The 24,736-nt window shown below is 44.6% G+C and overlaps 1 protein-coding gene across 1 annotated transcript in view; it reads right to left on the bottom strand.

Moving 5' to 3' along the window:
• Window positions 1-775: 775 nt before the first annotated feature.
• The window catches only part of LOC126416809 (uncharacterized), a 90,639-nt gene continuing 66,678 nt past the window's right edge, over window positions 776-24,736 (bottom strand). The window contains exons 3-4 of the mRNA XM_050084690.1: window positions 12,657-12,893; window positions 776-1,742 (exon numbers count right to left, since the gene is read on the bottom strand). Coding sequence (XP_049940647.1) covers window positions 1,395-1,742; window positions 12,657-12,893 — 585 coding nt within the window. The 3' untranslated portion in view covers window positions 776-1,394. The remainder of the gene's footprint in view (window positions 1,743-12,656; window positions 12,894-24,736) is intronic.

Raw genomic sequence — 24,736 nt, 5'->3', positions numbered from 1 at the left:
TGCGTAACACAATGGGGCAGGTGAGACTAAATGGATTGGCTCTTGCAAATATCCATAAAGATAGAGATATGGACATTGAAAATATCATTGACATATTCAGTAAAAAGAAACAGAGGTGAATGAGCATGACAAATTGGGCGGAAGATGGAAATATACAGTGAATTTTGTTACAGAATTTTTTTAATATTCATATCAAGTTCAAGTTTTTACATTCATGTCACCTTCTGTATCCAGGAAATTAATGAAAACTTATTTGTTGTGAGTTGACCTTTTTAATGGTTTATGTAATTTATAAAATGTCCCATGTGAAAATAAGTTTCTTTCCCTGAACTCCAAAACAGTTACCAAAAACTACTTCAACAACAAATTTTACTAATTATCCCCCCCCCCCCCCACTTGACCAACTTCTAGAACCGCCCCTGTATATGAATATGTTAAGTTGAAAAGAAAATCTCTCTCTCTCTCTCTCTCTCTCTCTCTCTCTCTCTCTCTCTCTCTCTCTCTCTTTCAGCATGAGAGCTTTTTGAATGTCATGAACTCATTGTATTCATCTTGTCATTTTCACAATATGGTGTTCAATTATATTGATGTAGGTTCCGTTTTGAAGTAACAGTTATGTAAATAATTTTGTGGTTTGTTTCTGCCACATAAAACAATTACTTCTCTTTTAATAACATTGTGGATTCATAAAGTTCTAAAATTTATTTCATTTTATTCAGTTCATTTCTGTACATTCATATTATTACAATAAGTATACAAAAACATAAACCAACGTTTCATTTCACTCAACAATATCTCTGTATATTATTACCTCTGTATTTTATAAATATCTTTTTGCTGACTGTAACAGCTCAAATCTGAAGTTACAGAGAAAAAGAGTGGTTAAAACTCTATATCAAATAAATTAACAGCATGCATCTATGAAATATAAACATTTGTTTGATTAAATTTCTAATTTTCATTAACTGATGTGTGAGAGAGGGGAAAAATGAGAAAACTGCCACCAGTTTCACATGCAGAATGTTGAAAGAAACAACTGTTACCATCAAAACAACTAAATAAACTGCCATTGATTTGACCAAAAGGCAAACTTAATAAACTTTATAACAGATGTTGCACATCCATTGCACACCTGGGTACAGCATACAGTATTTATTGAGTAATTGATATACAAGACAGAAAACTTACAAGAAATGAGTAGTTTGGAAAACTGGAAACTGTCACACTTTTAGAATAGAGATGAAGCTTTAAAATTAGGAATAATGGAGAGGAGATGAGAGGAGTGTTATAAATGTTTCCTATTACATTTTGACAAAGCTTAATTACTGAAAATATTTTATATGTAAGTAATATATTATTTTTATTTTTTAACATGTGGATTGTCAGTTTCTAAATCAAGGGTTTTTGGATTGATTCCATTTTATTACCCGCATGAGCTGTTCAAATGTCACTTCATGCTGAGGTTTAAAAATGTCAAGAGTTCTTGGATCTTTTCCATTTTGTGTGGTGACACAGATATTGTGAAATACAATCCCATCAAAGTAGGCATCTGGCAAACAGTCAATTTCTCTGGGAAAGGCAATCCCACAGGTGGCAGCAGCATCAAGCACATGCAGTACACAACGCATGAACAGTGATGCCAGGTAGACGGCCCGTTCATCAGGAGTTTTCACAATGTTTGCAGGCTGGCCAGTCGCAGGGAGGCCAGCAACAGCAGCAGCAGTGGCACAGAAGGCAGTGACCTGCAATATAATCATACTGAATCCTCCCCGCTTTTTGTAAATCAAATACTGGCTGTGACCACTTTATCTATATGTAATTTTTTGCTTCAGAAGTTAGTCATTTTGTCCACCTTAACCTAAATTTTCCATTTAGTAAAAGATACTTCCGATATAATGTAAGAGACTTTTAGCCACTACACCACACATGACAATGGAAAGTGTTACACCATGAGACATCAGTCTGTTTTATCCAACTCAGTGGACATGTAGTCACATAATATTAAATGATTACACTTTCATTCCATGCAGAACTGATGTTAATCATTATTGGTATGAGTAGCCTCCAAATGTTACCTTAAGTAATTTCTTGTCATGTCTGAACCACATGCAGTGTCAGTCATGAAGACTGCTGGCATGGAGCTGTATGTAAATGGGTATCTCCCCATTGTAACCCAGACCCATTCTATGGGTGACAAGTCAGAGGACTGAGTGAAACATTCAAGGATCTGTGTATTCCTCAAGGTGTGAACTGCATTATGGGGTCTAGCATTACTGTTATTACCACATACTGGTGAACATTCAGCAACCTCACAAGAGTTTCCAAATCAGCCCTGTTGTCATATTCACAATAATTCCCCACACCATTACTCCAGGAGTCTTAGAGGTATGCATCTCAAAAATTGCTGATCCCAGAAAATTTTTGCCAGGTCAGCTTTTGACACATTGGTACCAATGTTACCACTACAAATAGAAGCTAGTGTCATTGATTGATGCCTCAAATTGCCACTGAATCTCCAAGTTGACTGTCTCTACACCATGCAAGTCTTTGTTGTCTGTATTACAGTGCACAGATGTTCCCAATGGATTATGGTGATACTCTTAGTGTAACCTCTAATAGAACATTTCAGCTATTGCCTTCAGTCAATTCCAGAGACAGCCAAGAACTTTGCACATGGCTGGAATACTCGCTTGCATGCACCTCTCTGTCACCTGACTGCACACTTCCTCACTGCCGTGCCACATTGAATTGTAAGATGGTAAAACTGCGGAAGTCCCACAATATATGGTAATTCAGGCATATGAGGAACTTTTAACTGCTTGCATACATCTTGGTGTCATATTTCTTAACAATAGAGGTCACAAACTTCAGTATCCATGCCTGCGGACTTTGAGACAGAGGCAGAACTGGCATGGGTGCACAACAGAATAGTCTGGAAACCTGCCACAGAAGGCACAGGTGATATGTAGTATGGTTTGATCCACTGATAGAGGTGTTTACCTGCAGGTGGTAGTCAGCTGAGCAGGCCAGTCTTTATTCAGAGTTCAACTGCTGCAAACGTCACCTTGTACCTTGCACCTTGTGTCAAGTATTGATGCCGAGTGTTCAACCGCCGCCCATACCAGCCATATGCTAACTTTAGCCCCTTGCGGTGTCTCGACAAGGACTTCCTGCTTCCCACAGATTTACTTGCAAGGTGAGTTTTTGTTTCCTTTCATGAGGTTCTGTTAACCAGTTACTATCAAGCTAGCATCAGTCTGCGAAGTACCCACACTGATAGTGCACTGTAGTGGTATTGTGTTGTCACACCTGTACAGGTATTAAAGTGGTGATGAAGGATGTTCTTATGCATGTGATACCATTATTTTTAGTTTCCACTTTCCTCATGTTTATTTTGAACCACTACGGACCCAGCACTTCTGCCGATTTGCAGAGTCTCTTGTACATGTGTTGTCTTGAGTGTCCTAAATGTTCTCCCTCTTATGTAGACTAGCTAATTTGGGGCATGATTGTCCAGTTAGTGTCTGAATCTGAGGTTCAGACTTGGGTGTTAACCTCACCTGACCCTTTTTTTTAGCCATCGTTGTCTAGATTGCAGACCTGCATGAGCTGAAGAGTGTGGCAAAGGACACACTTTCTGATAGCTGGCAGATGACTCATTTAGGTGTGCATGGTAAACAGAGCTCAGTGCTCCATGGGGTACTCCACATGGACTCACCTCCTGCCATGTCACACTGTGCTGACACCATTCACGATTCTGATGCATTGGCATCACAGTCTCTGCCTGTGCTGAGCGCGGTGAGCTCATGTGTGTCAGTGTTATAAGTCCTGGCTGCAGCTGTTTTCAGGTCCACCTTTGTTTCTTCCTCTGCTTCATGGGTGAGCCACAGGTCTTGTCTCGATTGTCACATGTTGCATGTTCGCCAGTCTTGCCTTCACATGGAAGTCATGTATGTAGTATGCCATCATATAGGCCATTTGGTAGCATTGTGACAGCTGGTGAGCCACAAGTGAGTCACCAGAGTCCCTACAGTTTTTGCTAGGCTCTGGAGATGTCCATGATGCCCTGTGTGGGTCGCCCTGGTATATTTTGCTGACACTGGTTGTGGATGGGCGGCCTGTCAAATTTCATGTCGACACAGGAGCAACAGTCAGCCTCATTGATTGACAACCTACAGGCTCTTGGGTGGCATGGAGCTGCAACATGCGCTACATCAGGTTGTGTCTTACAGTAAATAGTGCATTGTTTTGCAAGTGCGACTCTCCATCTTATGTGAAATGGCAATTTTTGGAGGTCACTTTACTGTTGATTTAAAATATTTTTAGGAATCATTTTTTTCTGTTTTCTGTTTTTGGCTTTCCGATAATTGAAAGGGTGTCAATTCATTTGTTATCATGGTCTGGATTCCTTACTGTGGTTAGGACTCTGCCCCATTCCTTTTCCATGTGTGGCAAGGTACAGGCCAATCTGCACTGTTGGCAGTTTAAGGTGTCATTTCTCCCATTTCATTGAGTTAGTGGGCCACCCCTTTGGTGGTCATTAAGAGGGCCAATAGTGCTGTGTGTATATGCAGCAATTTTATACAGACTGTCTATGGGTGATGGACCCTATACGACAGAAACATTTTTAGAGTTCTTCAGTCGGTTTCCAGTGCCTCCCACAGAAAGGCCTCTGTTACAAACTGAAAAAACTACACTTTCCTCTCCTCAGAAGCGTATTATTTGGGACTTGTAATTAGCACAGATGGCCTTGTCCTGATGGGCAACCACATCAAAGCCATCGTCAATCTGCCCAAAAATCTGAAGGAGTTCCAGTCTTTTCTGGGTAAGATTTCATATAATGCTTAGTACATTCCCTAGGCAATGCACATATGTCATCCTCTTAACCGAATTCACCAGAAGGGCGTTACGTTTGGCTGGTCTGCCGACTGCCATGGGCTTTTCAGTCTCTCAAGCAATGTCTCTGTACTGCTTCCTATCTGGCTTCTTTAACGCCAGGTAAATCATAAAACCTGCCCTGCGACGTGTCCCAGTGTGACACTGGTGCAGTCCTGTACCATCAGAGTTTCATCACTAAAGATGAGTTCCTCACTAAACCCATCCTCTTCCATAGGCTGTTGCAACGGTGCCAAAATTTCAAAGCATCTGACCTCAACAGGGCTTGAAACAATTGCAAGTGGTAACGGTTCAGCTTTAGTCATTTCCGTAAGGTCTTCCACAAGATCGGTTATGGTTCGTTCAGCTCTGCTTGCTCTGTTCGTCGACTTCTGTGGGCTACGTGTGAAACTCGCCCGTACACTGTTGACTGTTTCTTCACTCACTACAAGCCGACCCATTGATTTACCATTGCAGAGGCATTCTGAAGCTTTAGACTACCCACACCATTGCGGAATGGAGTTGGCAGTTGGTGGATCTTTGTTGAATTTCGTTCTGAAGTATCATTGCACTGTTACGGCAGACCGATGTGAATGCATTTCATGCGCATTATATGCTTTCTCTGTGCTTGTGACTATCTTGCCTAACTGCAGACTGCTGAATCCCATGGCAGAAATCTGAAGTGTGACTGCAACAATACCAAACTTTTTGAGTTTTGCTATGCGAGTGTTGCGTTTTGTGACAGTATGCCAATGTGACAACAGCGAATTTATGAAATCATTTCAGTCATTTATAACAACCTTATACTTTAGTATCAGTTCGGTAAGGTTGGGCCTAGTTCTTCATGGTGTAACATATTCCATTTCTGTCAATGTACATTAGATTGCTTTGATACAGCCATCTCGTTACAGAGGTATCAAAAATATTACTTACACTTAATTTAACAGTTTTTTTGTATGATAGAAGTTTTCACATTTGCTTTCCCTATTTGAAGTTACGTTCAATAAGTGTTGCAACATTTTATTCTGAAAGCAGGTTGGTCTTATTCGGGATTCCAATACACCGTATTATTACCCTATATTTAAACATAATCTGCGTTCAATTAGATGGCCTCACGGCACCTTGCATAGTACCACTCCACGAAGGTCGGTCGGAGCGAGCGTCTTGCTGCATCATTGACCATCCCACTATCCATGTACTGCTTTCTAAGGAGTGGATCCTTCATTGGGACATACAGATGGAAATCTGATGGTGCGAGATCCGGGTTGGAGGGCGAATGAGCAAGAACAGTCCAATGAAGTTTAGTGAGCTTCCCTCAGACGCGCAGACTTGTGTGGCGATTGTGTTGTCACGGAGAAGGAGAAGTTCGTTGTCATTTTTCAGGCGACGAATATATTACAGGAGTCACAGATATGTGCGTCCGGCCGGCACGCGGGGGATCGAACACATTTGCGCGACCTTGTTGCCATGATGACAGACGCCTCGCACAACGACTCACCGTGCTTTTGCTCACTGCTAAGTCTCTGTAGACATTCTGCAAGCGTCTATGAATATCTGTAAAACTCTGGTTTTTCGCGTCTATGAATATCTGTAAAACTCTGGTTTTACTCCAAAAGAAACTCAATGAGAGCTCCCTGGACGGAATGAATCTCCTTAAAGACGCGATTTTGAGGCTACATATAGCGCATCCACCTACTGGAACTTCATGAAACAATAGGGGCTGAAGCGGTAATGTTCCAAGATGCCGCACAACGAATTCCGCACTTTTTTCTTCAACTGAAACTGTATGAGAAAATAATGTGTTGCATTACTTATTGAACGCCTTCGTATCCCTAGCATTACTAGCAATTATTGAGAGTCAGAACCATCTCTCATTTGCAGTGATACATTAAGTTCTTTGTGTGGTAGCTTCGAAGGACTAATCACGCAAAGGCTGACATGAAAGCGCCGTCCACCCTAATTTCCGAAAGTTTTTTTGAAAAATTATATGAAGCATTTGAAATATTGCACTCTACGCAGAAGTTCGAAATACCACGATACAGGTAGTTTTGTTTCAACTAGACGAAGTTTTAATTAATATTAGTTAATTAAAACATCCGCACACATGCACTGATAACTTACGAAGTACTTTGACCTGGAAAAACCCATATCCAGATTTGTAACCTTATGATTGAAACGCAATCTTTCGATATACAGAGTGGTCCATTGATAGTGACCGGGCCAAATATCTCACGAAATAAGAGTCAAACGAGAAAACTACAAAGAACGAAACTCGTCTGGCTTGAAGGGGGAAACCAGATGGTGCTATGGTTGGCCCGCTAGATGGCGCTGCCATAGGTCGAACGGATGTCAACAGCGTTTTTTTTTGTTTTTTTGTTTTTTAAATAGGAACCCCCATTTTTTATTACATATTCGTGTAGTAGTAAAGAAATATGACTGTTTTAGTTGGACCAATTTTTTCGCTTTGTGATAGATGGCGCTGTAATAGTCACAAACGTATAAGTACGTGGTATCACGTAACATTCCGCCAGTGCGGACGGTATTTGCTTCGTGATACATTACCCGTGTTAAAATGGACCGTTTACCAATTGCTGGAAAGGTCGATATCGTGTTGATGTATGGCTATTGTGATCAAAATGCCCAACGGGCGTGTGCTATGTACGCTGCTCGGTATCCTGGACGACATCATCCAAGTGTCCGGACCGTTCGCCGGATAGTTACGTTATTTAAGGAAACAGGAAGCGTTCAGCTACATGTGAAACGTCAATCACGACCTTCAACAAATGATGATGCCCAAGTAGATGTTTTAGCTGCTGTCGCGGCTAATCCGCACATCAGTAGCAGACAAATTGCGCGAGAATCGGGAATCTCAAAAACGTCGGTGTTGAGAATGCTACATCAACATCGATTGCAACCGTAATTGCATGGCGTCGTGTACAGTTCTCCTACTGGGCACAAGAGAAATCACGGGACGATGACAGATTTTTTGCACGCGTTCTATTTCGCGACGAAGCGTCATTCACCAACAGCGGTAACGTAAACTGGCATAATATGCAGTATTGGGCAACGGAAAATCCACGATGGCTGCGACAACTGGAACATCAGCGACCTTGGCGGGTTAATGTATGGTGCGGCATTATGGGAGGAAGGATAATTGGCCTCAATTTTATCGATGGCAATCTAAATGGTGCAATGTATGCCGATTTCCTACGTAATGTTCTACCGATTTTACTACAAGATGTTTCACTGCATGACAGAATGGCGATGTACTTCCAACATGGTGGATGTCCGGCACATAGCTCGCGTGCAGTTGAAGCGGTATTGAATAGCATATTTCATTACAGGTGGATTGATCGTCGAAGCACCGTACCATGGCCCGCACGTTCTCCGGATCTGACGTCCCCGGATCTCTTTCAGTAGGGTAAGTTGAAGGATATTTGCTATCGTGATTCACCGACAACGCCAGACAACATGCGTCAGCGCATTGTCAATGGATGTGCGAACATTAAGGAAGGGAAGACGAACTACTCGCTGCTGAGAGGAATGTCGTTACACGTATTGCCAAATGCATTGAGGTTTACGGACATCATTTTGAGCATTTATTGCATTAATATGGTAATTACAGGTAATCACGCTGTAACAGCATGCGTTCTCAGAAATGATAAGTTCACAAAGGTACATGTATCACACTAACAACCGAAATTAAATGTTCAAACGTTCCTACGTTCTGTATTTTAATTTAAAAAACCTACCTGTTACCAACTGTTCGTCTAAAATTGTGAGCCATATGTTTGTGACTATTACAACGCTATCTATTACAAAGCGAAGAAGTGGCCCAATTAAAACATTCATATTTCTTTACGTACTACACGAATATGTAATAAAAAATGGGGGTTCCTATTTAAAAAACGCAGTTGATATCCGTTTGACCTATAGCAGTGCGATCTAGCAGGCCAACCATAGCGCCATCTGGTTTCCCCCTTCAAGCCAGACGAGTTTCGTTCTTTGTAGTTTTTTCGTTTGACGCTTATTTCGCGAGATATTTGGCCCGGTCACTATCAATGGGCCACCCTGTATAGGTGAGTCATATAAGACATAACATTTCTCTTGCGTGAACAGTTCTAGATCTCAAAACAAGGCTTTCAGCAAATGATAGTATGCAGAGCGGCACATAACTGTTTCCTAGTCAATCTTCCTAAATCTAGTAACACTCGAGATACTGAAACAAGTGTTTTTTTTAATTTTTTAATAGGACATTCTACGTTTTTAGCGGTATTCGAAGGCTTTTGTTTTAAAGACGAGTACAGACACGTAAATGTTGGCTATGAGACTTTTCGCAGAGGTAGGCCTATTGAGAAATGTGAAAACTCAGAAACAAGTCAACTGTCATATAAACATCTCGAAGAGGGGCTCTCATGCCAGATTCTGCTGTTATATGCTGCAAGAAACATATTTCCTCTGAGCCCTACCTGTCACAACGCATACCAGGGTCATCTACAGTTGTTGTAAATGGAACTATATGCATCAGAAGCAACACGGCGAAACTAGCTCAAATGTGTGTGTATTGGCCTACCGGCTGGTTGGCTCTGAGCACTATGCGACTTAACTTCTGAAGTCATCAGTCGCCTTGAACTTAGAACTAATTAAACCTAACTAACCTAAGGACATCACACACATTCATGCCCGAGGCAGGATTCGAACCTGCGACCGTAGCGGTCACGCGGTTCCAGACTGAAGCGTATTGGCCTACCGCTGTTTACGTAAAAAGCTTCTGTGGAAACAAGTGAACAGTCGAAGAGCCTGAAGAGGAATACAACGACCCAAGTACAAATGCCAACATTAACAAGCGTTCTACGACTGTTCTTGTCGTTTAAACAGCCTTCGAATTCCGTTAAAATTGTGCAATAGTAAAGTTAAAATATAAAAGCTAGAAATAATATTAAAAATGCGATTGAGTATCTCGGTTAGTAAAAGTGTTAAGAGGCTAAACCAGCCAACAAAATTACGGCCCCTCTACGTACTATTCGCAATCCTGAACCGTTTATGAAATAAGAGGGGTTTTCGTTTTCTACGATTCAGCTACCTCTGCCGAAGACGTTTTATGCAACCCGGAATGTTATTTCTGGCCATTCAAACACGTGAGAGATGCATATTCTCTCGCTTACGCGCGTAAACTGTTATTCTTATAGAAAAACACTTTTGAAGGAAATTTAATGTAGTTAATTTTTGTACTGGAACATTGCTGTGGGGAACAGTTTTCGACATATCCAAGGAGACTTCCGAACGCACCTCCACCTCCACACTCATCCCTCATCAGTCAGGACGTCTAGTTGTTCGTGCCACTACCTCCTACAACTGTACAACATTTTCCGACTACACGAATTATTCCCGATATTCGACATTACTTGGTCTCTATTGATTGAACTATTATGGCACCAGTATAGTCGGCTATTTCGTTAACATTGTTGACTCAAACATGCCCTTGAGACTAATGAAAGATAACCGACTTTTGTAAACGTTACGTTAAAACTAATTACGTTGACAATTCGATCCAAACTTAAGGGCCACAAGCACAGTGGTTTCGAAATGAGAAGCTCTGACAAATATAACGTTGTTATTGTCTATCTTATGCTGTTAAAATTCATAAAATTGTTAGGCAAAATTTACACAACTGTCAATTTTACAATTTTTCAGTGCTCGACTAAGCCGGTGGCGTAATAAGGCCAGTAAATGAAGACCAAAAAAGGTCTAATGTGGGAAATAATTCGCGCAGTCCCAAATGTTTGTAAAGTGGTGCGAGTGAGTGTCATGAATAACGTTATTTGCTGTGTTCGACTGGAAGGAAGCCAAAATATATACTCGTATGAAGTATATACATGTTATATTCATGTAATGCTTTCTAACGATGAACATTAATATTTGTTACTCTTACATAAATTGGTGGATTGCATGACTACACTTTCGTTTAAGGCTACGCTTTGAAAATGGATGTGATAGTCCGAAACTAGTCGACACAAAGAGATGACTATTATCACAACTGTGAGGGATAACGGAAGAAAATAAAAATATTTCAAACTCGAGTTGCTGGTTCTACCCTCCATTATTTTCGAATTTCATAACTGTTATGTTAACCGGAGACATAGAAACTACGGAGAGGCTCCGTCTCCGCCGCAGCCGCAGTGGTCCGCAACCCCACGACCGATTACCGCAGTCCACTTCACCCCTCCGCCACCCCACAGCGAACCCAGGGTTACTGTGCGGTTCAGTCCCCAGTTCGCAGGGCGGATTCGTGCCAGGGACCGACGCTCCTTCCCGCCCGGAAAGCCGTGCGTTAGAAATGGTTCTAATGGCTCTGAGCACTAAGGGACATAACATCTGTGCTCATCAGTCACCTAGAACTTAGAACTACTTAGACCTAACTAACCTAAGGACATCACACACATCCATGCCCGAGGCACGATTCGAACCTGCGACCATAGCAGTCGCGCGGTTCCGGACTGAGCGCCTAGAACCGCTCGGCCACCGCGGCCGGCCCGTGCGTTAGACCGCACGGTCAGCCGGGTGGACTTCATAACTATACTAGAAATTTGCCGGTGGGGGCTGAAAGTGGGCGTGGGGATGCGTCTACAGGTCACTTTTGTACATTTTTCATGAACAACATGAAAATTGCTGCCTCTAGCGACAACATTCGCACTATAAAATCAAACTGCATTAAATATCCTACAAAGGGGTCCTTTTTTTTCCTGTAGGACAAATAGTTTGCGCGTAGCGAGCGAGAGAATATGAAAATCACGCTAGATAAAAACATCGGTAGGGCAAGCTGAATCACCTACAAAAACAAAAATCACTACGAAAAATGCCAAAATGAAAATTAGATAAAAAGTGGTTCATGCAGGGTGTCCCAGGAAGAATGGTCAGTATTCGGAAATGATAGGGATCTTGATACGAAGCAAAAAGTTCGGTAAACCTTAAGAGCTATGAGCACATCTTCAGTAGAAGAGATGTTTCACAGTAGCGGAGATACGAAATGCTCTATCTCTTAGGGTATGCAGTCCGCCCGGTTGGCGGTGCGGTCGAACGCAGGGCTTTCCGGGCGGGAAGGAGCGCCTGGTCCCGGCACGAATCCGCCCGGCGGATTTGTGTCGAGGTCCGGTGAATCGGCCAGACTGTGGATGATTTTTTGGCGGTTTTCCATCTGACTCGGCGAATGCGGGCTGGTTCCCCTTCTTCCACCTCAGTTACACTATGTCGACTATTGCTGCGCAAACAAGTTCTCCACGTACACGTACACCACCATTACTCTACCACGCCAACATAGGGGTTACACTCGTCTGGTGTGAGACGTTCCCTGGGGGGTCCACCGGCGACCGATCCGCACAATAACCCTGGGTTCGGTGTGGGGCGGCGGAGGGGCGAAGTGGACTGCGGTAGTCATCGTGGGGTTGTGGACCACTGCGGCTGCGGCGGGGACGGAGCCTCTCCGTCGTTTCTAGGTCCCCGGTTAACATACAATAGGGTATGCAGTTTAGAGCCCACGTTTACTAGACTTTTTTGCTTGGAATGGTGTCCTCCTGGGACACCCTGTATGAGCCACATTCTGTTTAATTTTGATTTGACATTTTTTGTAATGGTTTTCATTGCTGTTGGTTTTTGGCCCTTCCGTCCCCATGTCAACCCGATCTGATGAATATATTACAAACATGATTTCCAAGAGAACAGAACTGGCGATCAGTGAGGGACACCAAATTCTATTTAGAACAAAACATAGGTAGCTGTCACACCTCGTGGTCGTGCAGGACGCGTGCCTCGTGCTTAAGGAACAGCAGTGCCGCCGCAGGCACCACCAGGAACTGTGGGTCGAGCTCCTCCAGAAGAGACGGCTTTGCGTAGGGGGCCACCAGCCAGGTGAAGAAGCACCAGCGGCGCTGAGCGTCATCGCTGATCCACAGCTGCTGCAGCCCCGGGTGCTCTAAGCCGTCGGGTAGCCGCTTCTCCAGCTCCACCTCCTCTTTCCTCACCTTGACGGCAATGAGATGAGATATGTAACATCATACTCTGACTCAAACAACACGAGAAAACTAATCAAATGAAAATATGTGGTTACAACGGCCTTCTCAAGTGTCAGAACATCTATGGTGTACACATGCAATCTGAAGCGACAAATGAAAATCTGTACCAAGGGAGCGATTCCAACCCTGTTCTGCTGCTCACTAAGCAGTTGCACTAACCACTACACCCCAGCACTGTGACTGCACAAATGCACAGACTTCCCTAGCACGCCTCCCTCCACAATCCTAATTTCCCTTCACTCCCTTCTCAATCCAGATTCCCCTTCACTCCTCAGCCCACTGGCCGCTAGTGTAGTCCGTGCGGCTGTGCAAAGTCACAGTCTCAGGGTTAGCTCGTCTGCCTAGTGAGCAGAAGAGGCTCGGGTTCGAATCCTGGCTTAGGTACAAACTTTGATTTTTTGCTTCAGTCTGCATATACAGGGTGTTACAAAAAGGTACGTCCAAACTTTCAGGAAACAAAAATGGTTCAAATGGCTCTGAGCACTATGGGACTTAACATTTATGGTCATCAGTCCCCTGGAACTTAGAACTACTTAAACCTAACTAACTTAAGGACATCACACAGCACCCAGTCATCACGAGTTAGAGAAAATCCCTGACCCCGCCGGGAATCGAACCCGGGAACCCTGGCGTGGGAAGCGAGAACGCTACCGCACGACCACGAGCTGCGGACTTTCAGGAAACATTCCTCACACACAAAGAAAGAAAATATGTTATGTGGACATGTGTCTGGAAACGCTTACTTTTCATGTTAGAGCACATTTTATTACTTCTCTTCAAATCACATTAATCATGGAATGGAAACACACAGCAACAGAACGTACCAGCGTGACTTCAAACACTTTGTTACAGGAAATGTTCAAAATGTCCTCCGTTAGCGAGGATACATGCATCCACCCTCCGTCGCATGGAATCCCTGATGCGCTGATGCAGCCCTGGAGAATGGCGTATTGTATCACAGCCGTCCACAATACAAGCACGAAGAGTCTCTACATTTGGTCCCGGGGTTGCGCAGACAAGAGCTTTCAAATGACCTCATAAATGAAAGTGAAGAGGGTTGAGGTCAGGAGAGCGTGGAGGCCATGATTGCTCCATTGAGCGTAGGTGGAAGAGCATGGGGCCCAATCAAGACATCACCAACAATGCCTGCCCAAACGTTCACAGAAATGAGTCGCATGTCAACACAAGCGCCGAAGTCAACATTACCTTCTTTCAATTGGGCCAACTGGCGGTGAATCGAGGAAGTACAGTACATACTGACGAAACTAAAATGAGCTGTAACATGGAAATTAAGCGTTTCCGGACACATGTCCACATAACATCTTTTCTTTATTTGTGTGTGAGGAATGTTTCCTGAAATTTTGGCCGTACATTTTTGTAACACCCTGTATACAGTAGAACTAAGTTTAAAATTAGACCTGTCTCATCAAGTTGAGCCCTTATGGACAGATTCAATATACTCTACACCCATTCTAACTAGGAATCCCTTGAAACGTCCTGGCAGATTAAAACTGTGTGCCGGACCGAGACTCGAACTCGGGACCTTTGCCTTTCTCGGGCAAGTGCTCTACAATCTAAGCTACCCAAGCACGACTCACGATCCGTCCCCACAGCTTCAATCCGGCAGTACCTCGTCTCCTACCTTCCAAACTTCACAGAAGTTCTTCTGCGAACCTTGCAGAACTAGCACTCCTGGAAGAAAGGCTATTGCGGAGACATGGCTTAGTCACAGCCTGTGGGATGTTTCCAGAATCCTATTCTAGGAATTCCTTGAGTGCGAGGTCGCAAGTTCAATCTTTATTAAAGCTCATTTGAAAGTGTTGTGTTAACTATCATGGCAGGAAAAATATTAGCTGCTAATGACTCACCATGTGCATCAGGAGGGCGAAAATATAAGCATCCGGAAGATGCAGACATGAACCTTCTACGGGGTGTATGTATTACACTTCACAAAATGGAAATCGCCGACATTGAAGAAATTTTCAAAACAAACCATTACTTTGCACCATGAACAGAGAATGAAAAATGGCACGCCACAGTGATCACAAAAGTTTGGACCATAATTATCGATTGTGAACACCTTGGGAGTTAAAAACAGAGCAGCACATTCGGTTAGGAATGCATATAGAATCATATTGGTGTAACGGGGTGACGAGAACGTGATGGCATGCAACCGAATGCAAAACAGTCTGTCATGGAGCTTGTGAAACTGGCTGTCCTGTAAGGGTAACTGCAGATAGCATGATAGTATGTTAGTATGTTTTGTAGGTACGGGAGAATCAACCGCCGGCCGGAGTGGCCGAGCGGTTATAGGCGCTAAAGCCTGGAACCGCGCGACCGCTACGGCCGCAGGTTCGTATCCTGCCTCGGGCATGGATGTGTGTGATGTTCTTAGGTTAGTTAGGTTTAAGTAGTTCTAAGTTCTAGGGGACATCACACACTTCCATGCCCGAGGCAGGATTCGAACCTGCGACCGTAGCGGTCACGCGGTTCCAGAGTGAAGCGCCTAGCACCGCACGGCCACACCGGCCGGCTATCTTATGTCTTCCAATTCTGTAGCACTGTTTGAAATTTCCCAATTACCCACCGCTTCCCCTGAAATCACTGTAATCTATGTCGCTCGCAATTTGATGTACGTAACTTAGTAGGTCACTATCATGTAATCCTGAAAATTCTATCGAGCATCCTTGAATCATGTGAAGACCAATTTTTGTAACAAGTGCGCTTGTCTCCCTTGAAAATCCGTAGTTTTTCTTACGCACTAATCGTCATATTGTTGTGGACTTATTCGAAATCTGTTCATAATTATTTTTTTACCATGTTGCGAATGATGTTCCGTATAGGCAATTCTGTTTATTAAGCGCTCCTTGGACAACGAATGTCCTTTACTATAGATTAAGATTTTTCTGGGTATTATGCCGCGTTATTGCTAAAAACTAACAACAATAATAAACTAAAACCGACGTTTCAGCCGAATTGGAACGGCCTTCCTCAGGGCACGACTGGTTTTGCATGGGGATGGGTGCTTGTATTTATTACAGACTATCGATGTCTGACGTCACTGTTGTAAAACTTTTAATTGGCCCTGTAATATGATTGGCTAGTCATGACGTAAGGGAAGATGGAAGGAAAGAGGCTATTCGTGGATGTCCATGTCGTCAACGATTGGTACCTGTCCGCCAATCAGCGTTCGGCTCCTGGTCGGCAAGTTTTCCTCCTGGTGTGCGCGGAAGTGGACTGACAGTTGCTCTACAGCTGTTTGTGCAGATACGTCCGAGTCCCGCGTAGCTTCTGCCCCGCGACCGCTCGCGGCCCGTTGGACTGGGACGGCCGGCAGCCAGGACGCCGGGAGTTTGTAGCCATCTTCTCTGTTCATGTTGTCAGATTGCTTAATAATTTCGATCGCCTCCCGTATTTTGCGTTCTCGCATCCACGATTCTGGGCTTCCTAGAACCTGACTGATTGTCCACAGTCACGGTGGTGTTCCGCTATCGCCGTTTTGTTATGTTGTAATCGTACATAGCGTTCGTGTTCTGCTACTCGTAAGCTGACAGGTCTATCTGTTTCTCCTATGTAGGCAGCTCTGCACTCACATCGTAGTTCGTAAACACCTGCAGTGTTAAGATTGTTGTCTACATCCTTGGTGGAACCTATAATATCGTGGATCCTGTGACCGCTTCGAAAAATCGGTTTGAAACCTCGTCTGTGGACAACTTATCAGGTTGCACGAAGCCCGAGTAATGGCGAAAGAATCGTGGATGCGAGAACGCAAATTACGGGAGGCGATAGTAATTATTAAGCAGCCTGACTACATCAACAGAGAAGATGGCTACAAACTCCCGGCGTCCTGGCTGCCGGCCATCGCAGTCCAACGGGCCGCGAGCGGTCGCGGGGCAGAAGCTACACGAGACTCGGACGTATCTGCACAAACAGCTGTAGAGCAACTGTCAGTGCACTTCCGCGCACACCAGGAGGAAAACTTGCCGACCAGAAGCCGAACGCTGGTTGGCGGACAGCTACCAATTGTTGACGACATGAACATCCACGAATAGCTGGTTCAAAAATGGTTCAAATGGCTCTGAGCACTATGGGACTCAACTGCTGAGGTCATTAGTCCCCTAGAACTTAGAACTAGTTAAACCTAACTAACCTAAGGACATCACAAACATCCATGTCCGAGGCAGGATTCGAACCTGCGACCGTAGCGGTCTCGAGGTTCCGGAATGCAGCGCCAGAACCGCGCGGCCACTGCGGCCGGCTCCACGAATAGCCTCTTTCCTTCCGTCTTCCCTTACGTCATGACTAACCAATCACAGAGGGCCAATTAAAAGTTTTACCACAGTGACGTCAGACATCGATAGTCTGTAATAAATAGAAGCACCTATCCCTATGCAAAACCAGTCGTGCCCTGAGGAAGGCCGTTGCAATTCGGCTGAAACGTCGGTTTTAGTTTATTATTGTTAGTTTTTAGCAATGACGCGGCGTAATACCCAGAAGAATTTCAATCACTAGACACCGGCCGCGGAATCCTACGTTCTTGTGTCCTTTACTATGTTTAGCTGGAGATGGGATTTGTGGCTCCCTGTCCGACAAAGAAGATGAACTACATGGCTTGACATCTGTTTCAATATCACTTTCACTTTCGACGCACGGATCGTGATCTTTGTTCTGCTGATGTACATTGCCCGCACAGTCCAGCGTGCGAAACTCCTTAGGTTCCTTTCTGACGAAATGTCAACTTCGGCAACTGTTGAAGAAATTGTGCAATCTTTGCTTTGTTTATCGTTGCCATTGCTCTGCTGTGTATCAACACCACTAGCACTGAAGCAGTGTTGAATTACTCGCCAACTAAGGAGTTCAACTGGACTCTGCAGCTTCATGATGTTATGATGAATGGATAGCTCCAGTCCCGGGTTGCCAGCATGAGTCAACCTGAAGTCACGCGAAGAATGTTCGTGTGTTATATAACGGGGAAATGGGGCAGACGCAAGGCAGCACTGGCACTATCAGACACCGGCTGGCCAGCACGAATGAAGACAACATTCCTTGCCCGTTACGCGCAGCGAGGTGCGCGTAGGGAGGTAACTGCATTCTTTATCCGATGTCTTGAAAGAAGATATTCGATAAGAAAAATTTATTATTTCCCATCTCATAGCCTCATATGTCAACATCATGGTGAACTGATTAATATTTTATCAATGATCATACAGTGGTTGGGTTGGGTTGTTTGGGGGGAAGAAACCAAGCAGCGAGGTCATCGGTCTCATCGGATTTGGGAAGGAAGTCGGCCGTGCCCTTTCAAAGGAACCATCCCAGCATTTGCCTGGAGCGACGTAGGGAAATCACGGAAAACCTAAATCGGGATGGCCGGACGCGGGATTGAACCGTCGTCCTCCCGAATGCGAGTCCAGTCATACAGTGGTCAAAATAAATGTGGCGTATGCTTTATTGTCAGTACTGTACACAATACGAAACAAAATGGCTTAGTGCCATCAGTTACAGTCGCAATAAAACGAAAATAAAGAAGATAAACATATTTTTGCTTGTTAAACACAAACAAAAATACATAAAAAGTCCTTAAAAAAGGTTCAATTGCAGACACTACAGTTTCTTCTAACAGTCGTCTTCCATAATGCATGTCAGCCTTGTGGCCGAGCGGTTCTAGGCGGTTTTCAGTCTGGAACCGTGCGACCGCTACGGTCACAGGTTCGACTCCTGCCTCGGGCATGGATGTGTGTGGTGTCCTTAGGTTAGTTAGATTTAAGTAGTTGTAAGTTCTAGGGGACTGATGACCTCGGATGTTAAATCCCATAGTGCTCAGAGCCATTTGAACCATAATGCATTCTTTATGATCCAATTGGCCCTCTTCGTAACTGTATACACTTTTGAATGCGGTTAGACAAACTCCTTACCGAATTTTCCAGATAAGACTATAGGACATTGCTTCATTTCTCCACAGCGGCGTCGATGTGGTCTCTGGTGGAACAGAACGATTGCCAACCGCTCGTTTTAGCATAGCCCATGAATTTTCAGTTCAGCTGATATTTGGAGAATACGGGGGTCGCAAGACTGCGTCGAAGGGGCGTGCATTGCCGTCCATCATTTACGTTCAGTATGTTCACGAAACGGAGCCACAATACATGCAAAGGTGTGGTCCTGATACTCACACCAGTCATGTTCCCATGTATTGGCACAAGGCATGTCCTGCCCCCATGCACAATTCCACTCCAAAACGTGACTGAACCGCCTTAACAAGGGAGGCGGTCTACGATATAGTTGGGGAGTAAATTTGTCCTCGTTGCCTCCTCACATGAATATTAGTACTGACAGGATGGAGACTGATAGGGGTGTCATGAGAAAAGACCGTTGTGGACCATTGCTGCCTAGCCCATAAGAAATGGTTTTGTGCCCATGCGACATGAGTCCCTCTCCGAAGCCGATTTAGAGGAGGAGCCTTGAGAAGATTTTTGACTCGTAATCCCTGCTTATGGAGCATATTTCGTACCGTTTGTGTTGACACCTGCACTCCTTTAGCTGTCTGGAACTGCCGCCGTGAACGTATCCCATTTTCTAGAGGGTGTCTGCTTGCTGTTAGACGCAGATATCGGTCCCGCACACGTTTTTCTTCCGCGGCCGCGACTGTGGCGATCCTCAGTTGATCCTGTCGCTAGAAACTTGCTCCAGATTCTTGAGACATTACATGGTTCGCAGCGACATTTATTACGACGTCCACCTGTCTCATTCTCTGCCCCATTGAAGTAACAATACGGTGCCTCTGATCGTACGTTATTGCTGTCGAAACCATCTCTAAGCAACACAATTCTCCTGATGATGCAAAGCGTAAGTACTGCAGTGTCTACAGGTGACTCAGTTGCTGTAAGCACAGACACTGCCCAACTACATTACAAACAGACCGGTGTATTGGTATCATAATGTGTGTCTGGATCACAACGTTCTGTTTTAAAGTTTCAGCAATATACAACATTTATTTCGACCAGCGTAATTATTCTGATATTTCGAAATTAAGTAACACACCGCATGAAATACAAATAGTTTGCAATGACACTACCACTTTAAGTTTATCTTTTTATTAACTTGGGAGGAAATCTCTGTCTATTTCCAGTCTCGATGAAGCGAAATGTATATAGCGCTGTCAAAATTCCCGGTTGCACCTCATGGCAATGCAGTTCATCGATTTCCTGAGAAATTTCGAGATAGGCTAAATGTTAGATGCCGAATGGTATACAAAACCATCCAAACTAAACGGAAAGACGTAGATGTAAATTTCTGGCTATAAGCAGCAGACACCAGTAAAATCATTGCGGAAGTTAAAAGCCGTGCATAAAGCAGTTAGTGAAACAATAAAACTGATCCCGTACAAAATAACAACACAGCAACAACTGAAAGATGCGGAGCATGAAAAGCGAATCTGTTAAGTACTGCAAATGCAGTGTATCTATTTTGGTGAGTTCTGATGATGATTTTTGGTTTGTGCGGTGCTCAACTGCGCGGTCATCAGCACCCGTACAAGTCCCAATTGTTACACTAGGAATCCCTTGAAACGTCCTGGCAGATTAAAACTGTGTGCCGGACCGAGACTCGAACTCGGGACCTTTGCCTTTCTCGGGCAAGTGCTCTACAATCTAAGCTACCCAAGCACGACTCACGATCCGTCCCCACAGCTTCAATCCGGCAGTACCTCGTCTCCTACCTTCCAAACTTCACAGAAGTTCTTCTGCGAACCTTGCAGAACTAGCACTCCTGGAAGAAAGGCTATTGCGGAGACATGGCTTAGTCACAGCCTGTGGGATGTTTCCAGAATCCTATTCTAGGAATTCCTTGAGTGCGAGGTCGCAAGTTCAATCTTTATTAAAGCTCATTTGAAAGTGTTGTGTTAACTATCATGGCAGGAAAAATATTAGCTGCTAATGACTCACCATGTGCATCAGGAGGGCGAAAATATAAGCATCCGGAAGATGCAGACATGAACCTTCTACGGGGTGTATGTATTACACTTCACAAAATGGAAATCGCCGACATTGAAGAAATTTTCAAAACAAACCATTACTTTGCACCATGAACAGAGAATGAAAAATGGCACGCCACAGTGATCACAAAAGTTTGGACCATAATTATCGATTGTGAACACCTTGGGAGTTAAAAACAGAGCAGCACATTCGGTTAGGAATGCATATAGAATCATATTGGTGTAACGGGGTGACGAGAACGTGATGGCATGCAACCGAATGCAAAACAGTCTGTCATGGAGCTTGTGAAACTGGCTGTCCTGTAAGGGTAACTGCAGATAGCATGATAGTATGTTAGTATGTTTTGTAGGTACGGGAGAATCAACCGCCGGCCGGAGTGGCCGAGCGGTTATAGGCGCTAAAGCCTGGAACCGCGCGACCGCTACGGCCGCAGGTTCGTATCCTGCCTCGGGCATGGATGTGTGTGATGTTCTTAGGTTAGTTAGGTTTAAGTAGTTCTAAGTTCTAGGGGACATCACACACTTCCATGCCCGAGGCAGGATTCGAACCTGCGACCGTAGCGGTCACGCGGTTCCAGAGTGAAGCGCCTAGCACCGCACGGCCACACCGGCCGGCTATCTTATGTCTTCCAATTCTGTAGCACTGTTTGAAATTTCCCAATTACCCACCGCTTCCCCTGAAATCACTGTAATCTATGTCGCTCGCAATTTGATGTACGTAACTTAGTAGGTCACTATCATGTAATCCTGAAAATTCTATCGAGCATCCTTGAATCATGTGAAGACCAATTTTTGTAACAAGTGCGCTTGTCTCCCTTGAAAATCCGTAGTTTTTCTTACGCACTAATCGTCATATTGTTGTGGACTTATTCGAAATCTGTTCATAATTATTTTTTTACCATGTTGCGAATGATGTTCCGTATAGGCAATTCTGTTTATTAAGCGCTCCTTGGACAACGAATGTCCTTTACTATAGATTAAGATTTTTCTGGGTATTATGCCGCGTTATTGCTAAAAACTAACAACAATAATAAACTAAAACCGACGTTTCAGCCGAATTGGAACGGCCTTCCTCAGGGCACGACTGGTTTTGCATGGGGATGGGTGCTTGTATTTATTACAGACTATCGATGTCTGACGTCACTGTTGTAAAACTTTTAATTGGCCCTGTAATATGATTGGCTAGTCGTGACGTAAGGGAAGATGGAAGGAAAGAGGCTATTCGTGGATGTCCATGTCGTCAACGATTGGTACCTGTCCGCCAATCAGCGTTCGGCTCCTGGTCGGCAAGTTTTCCTCCTGGTGTGCGCGGAAGTGGACTGACAGTTGCTCTACAGCTGTTTGTGCAGATACGTCCGAGTCCCGCGTAGCTTCTGCCCCGCGACCGCTCGCGGCCCGTTGGACTGGGACGGCCGGCAGCCAGGACGCCGGGAGTTTGTAGCCATCTTCTCTGTTCATGTTGTCAGATTGCTTAATAATTTCGATCGCCTCCCGTATTTTGCGTTCTCGCATCCACGATTCTGGGCTTCCTAGAACCTGACTGATTGTCCACAGTCACGGTGGTGTTCCGCTATCGCCGTTTTGTTATGTTGTAATCGTACATAGCGTTCGTGTTCTGCTACTCGTAAGCTGACAGGTCTATCTGTTTCTCCTATGTAGGCAGCTCTGCACTCACATCGTAGTTCGTAAACACCTGCAGTGTTAAGATTGTTGTCTACATCCTTGGTGGAACCTATAATATCGTGGATCCTGTGACCGCTTCGAAAAATCGGTTTGAAACCTCGTCTGTGGACAACTTATCAGGTTGCACGAAGCCCGAGTAATGGCGAAAGAATCGTGGATGCGAGAACGCAAATTACGGGAGGCGATAGTAATTATTAAGCAGCCTGACTACATCAACAGAGAAGATGGCTACAAACTCCCGGCGTCCTGGCTGCCGGCCATCGCAGTCCAACGGGCCGCGAGCGGTCGCGGGGCAGAAGCTACACGAGACTCGGACGTATCTGCACAAACAGCTGTAGAGCAACTGTCAGTGCACTTCCGCGCACACCAGGAGGAAAACTTGCCGACCAGAAGCCGAACGCTGGTTGGCGGACAGCTACCAATTGTTGACGACATGAACATCCACGAATAGCTGGTTCAAAAATGGTTCAAATGGCTCTGAGCACTATGGGACTCAACTGCTGAGGTCATTAGTCCCCTAGAACTTAGAACTAGTTAAACCTAACTAACCTAAGGACATCACAAACATCCATGTCCGAGGCAGGATTCGAACCTGCGACCGTAGCGGTCTCGAGGTTCCGGAATGCAGCGCCAGAACCGCGCGGCCACTGCGGCCGGCTCCACGAATAGCCTCTTTCCTTCCGTCTTCCCTTACGTCATGACTAACCAATCACAGAGGGCCAATTAAAAGTTTTACCACAGTGACGTCAGACATCGATAGTCTGTAATAAATAGAAGCACCTATCCCTATGCAAAACCAGTCGTGCCCTGAGGAAGGCCGTTGCAATTCGGCTGAAACGTCGGTTTTAGTTTATTATTGTTAGTTTTTAGCAATGACGCGGCGTAATACCCAGAAGAATTTCAATCACTAGACACCGGCCGCGGAATCCTACGTTCTTGTGTCCTTTACTATGTTTAGCTGGAGATGGGATTTGTGGCTCCCTGTCCGACAAAGAAGATGAACTACATGGCTTGACATCTGTTTCAATATCACTTTCACTTTCGACGCACGGATCGTGATCTTTGTTCTGCTGATGTACATTGCCCGCACAGTCCAGCGTGCGAAACTCCTTAGGTTCCTTTCTGACGAAATGTCAACTTCGGCAACTGTTGAAGAAATTGTGCAATCTTTGCTTTGTTTATCGTTGCCATTGCTCTGCTGTGTATCAACACCACTAGCACTGAAGCAGTGTTGAATTACTCGCCAACTAAGGAGTTCAACTGGACTCTGCAGCTTCATGATGTTATGATGAATGGATAGCTCCAGTCCCGGGTTGCCAGCATGAGTCAACCTGAAGTCACGCGAAGAATGTTCGTGTGTTATATAACGGGGAAATGGGGCAGACGCAAGGCAGCACTGGCACTATCAGACACCGGCTGGCCAGCACGAATGAAGACAACATTCCTTGCCCGTTACGCGCAGCGAGGTGCGCGTAGGGAGGTAACTGCATTCTTTATCCGATGTCTTGAAAGAAGATATTCGATAAGAAAAATTTATTATTTCCCATCTCATAGCCTCATATGTCAACATCATGGTGAACTGATTAATATTTTGTCAATGATCATACAGTGGTTGGGTTGGGTTGTTTGGGGGGAAGAAACCAAGCAGCGAGGTCATCGGTCTCATCGGATTTGGGAAGGAAGTCGGCCGTGCCCTTTCAAAGGAACCATCCCAGCATTTGCCTGGAGCGACGTAGGGAAATCACGGAAAACCTAAATCGGGATGGCCGGACGCGGGATTGAACCGTCGTCCTCCCGAATGCGAGTCCAGTCATACAGTGGTCAAAATAAATGTGGCGTATGCTTTATTGTCAGTACTGTACACAATACGAAACAAAATGGCTTAGTGCCATCAGTTACAGTCGCAATAAAACGAAAATAAAGAAGATAAACATATTTTTGCTTGTTAAACACAAACAAAAATACATAAAAAGTCCTTAAAAAAGGTTCAATTGCAGACACTACAGTTTCTTCTAACAGTCGTCTTCCATAATGCATGTCAGCCTTGTGGCCGAGCGGTTCTAGGCGGTTTTCAGTCTGGAACCGTGCGACCGCTACGGTCACAGGTTCGACTCCTGCCTCG

Source organism: Schistocerca serialis, chromosome 8, assembly GCF_023864345.2.
Source record: "Schistocerca serialis cubense isolate TAMUIC-IGC-003099 chromosome 8, iqSchSeri2.2, whole genome shotgun sequence".
NCBI classification, from domain to species: domain Eukaryota; kingdom Metazoa; phylum Arthropoda; class Insecta; order Orthoptera; family Acrididae; genus Schistocerca; species Schistocerca serialis.
This window is presented reverse-complemented; position numbering and strand designations above follow the sequence as displayed.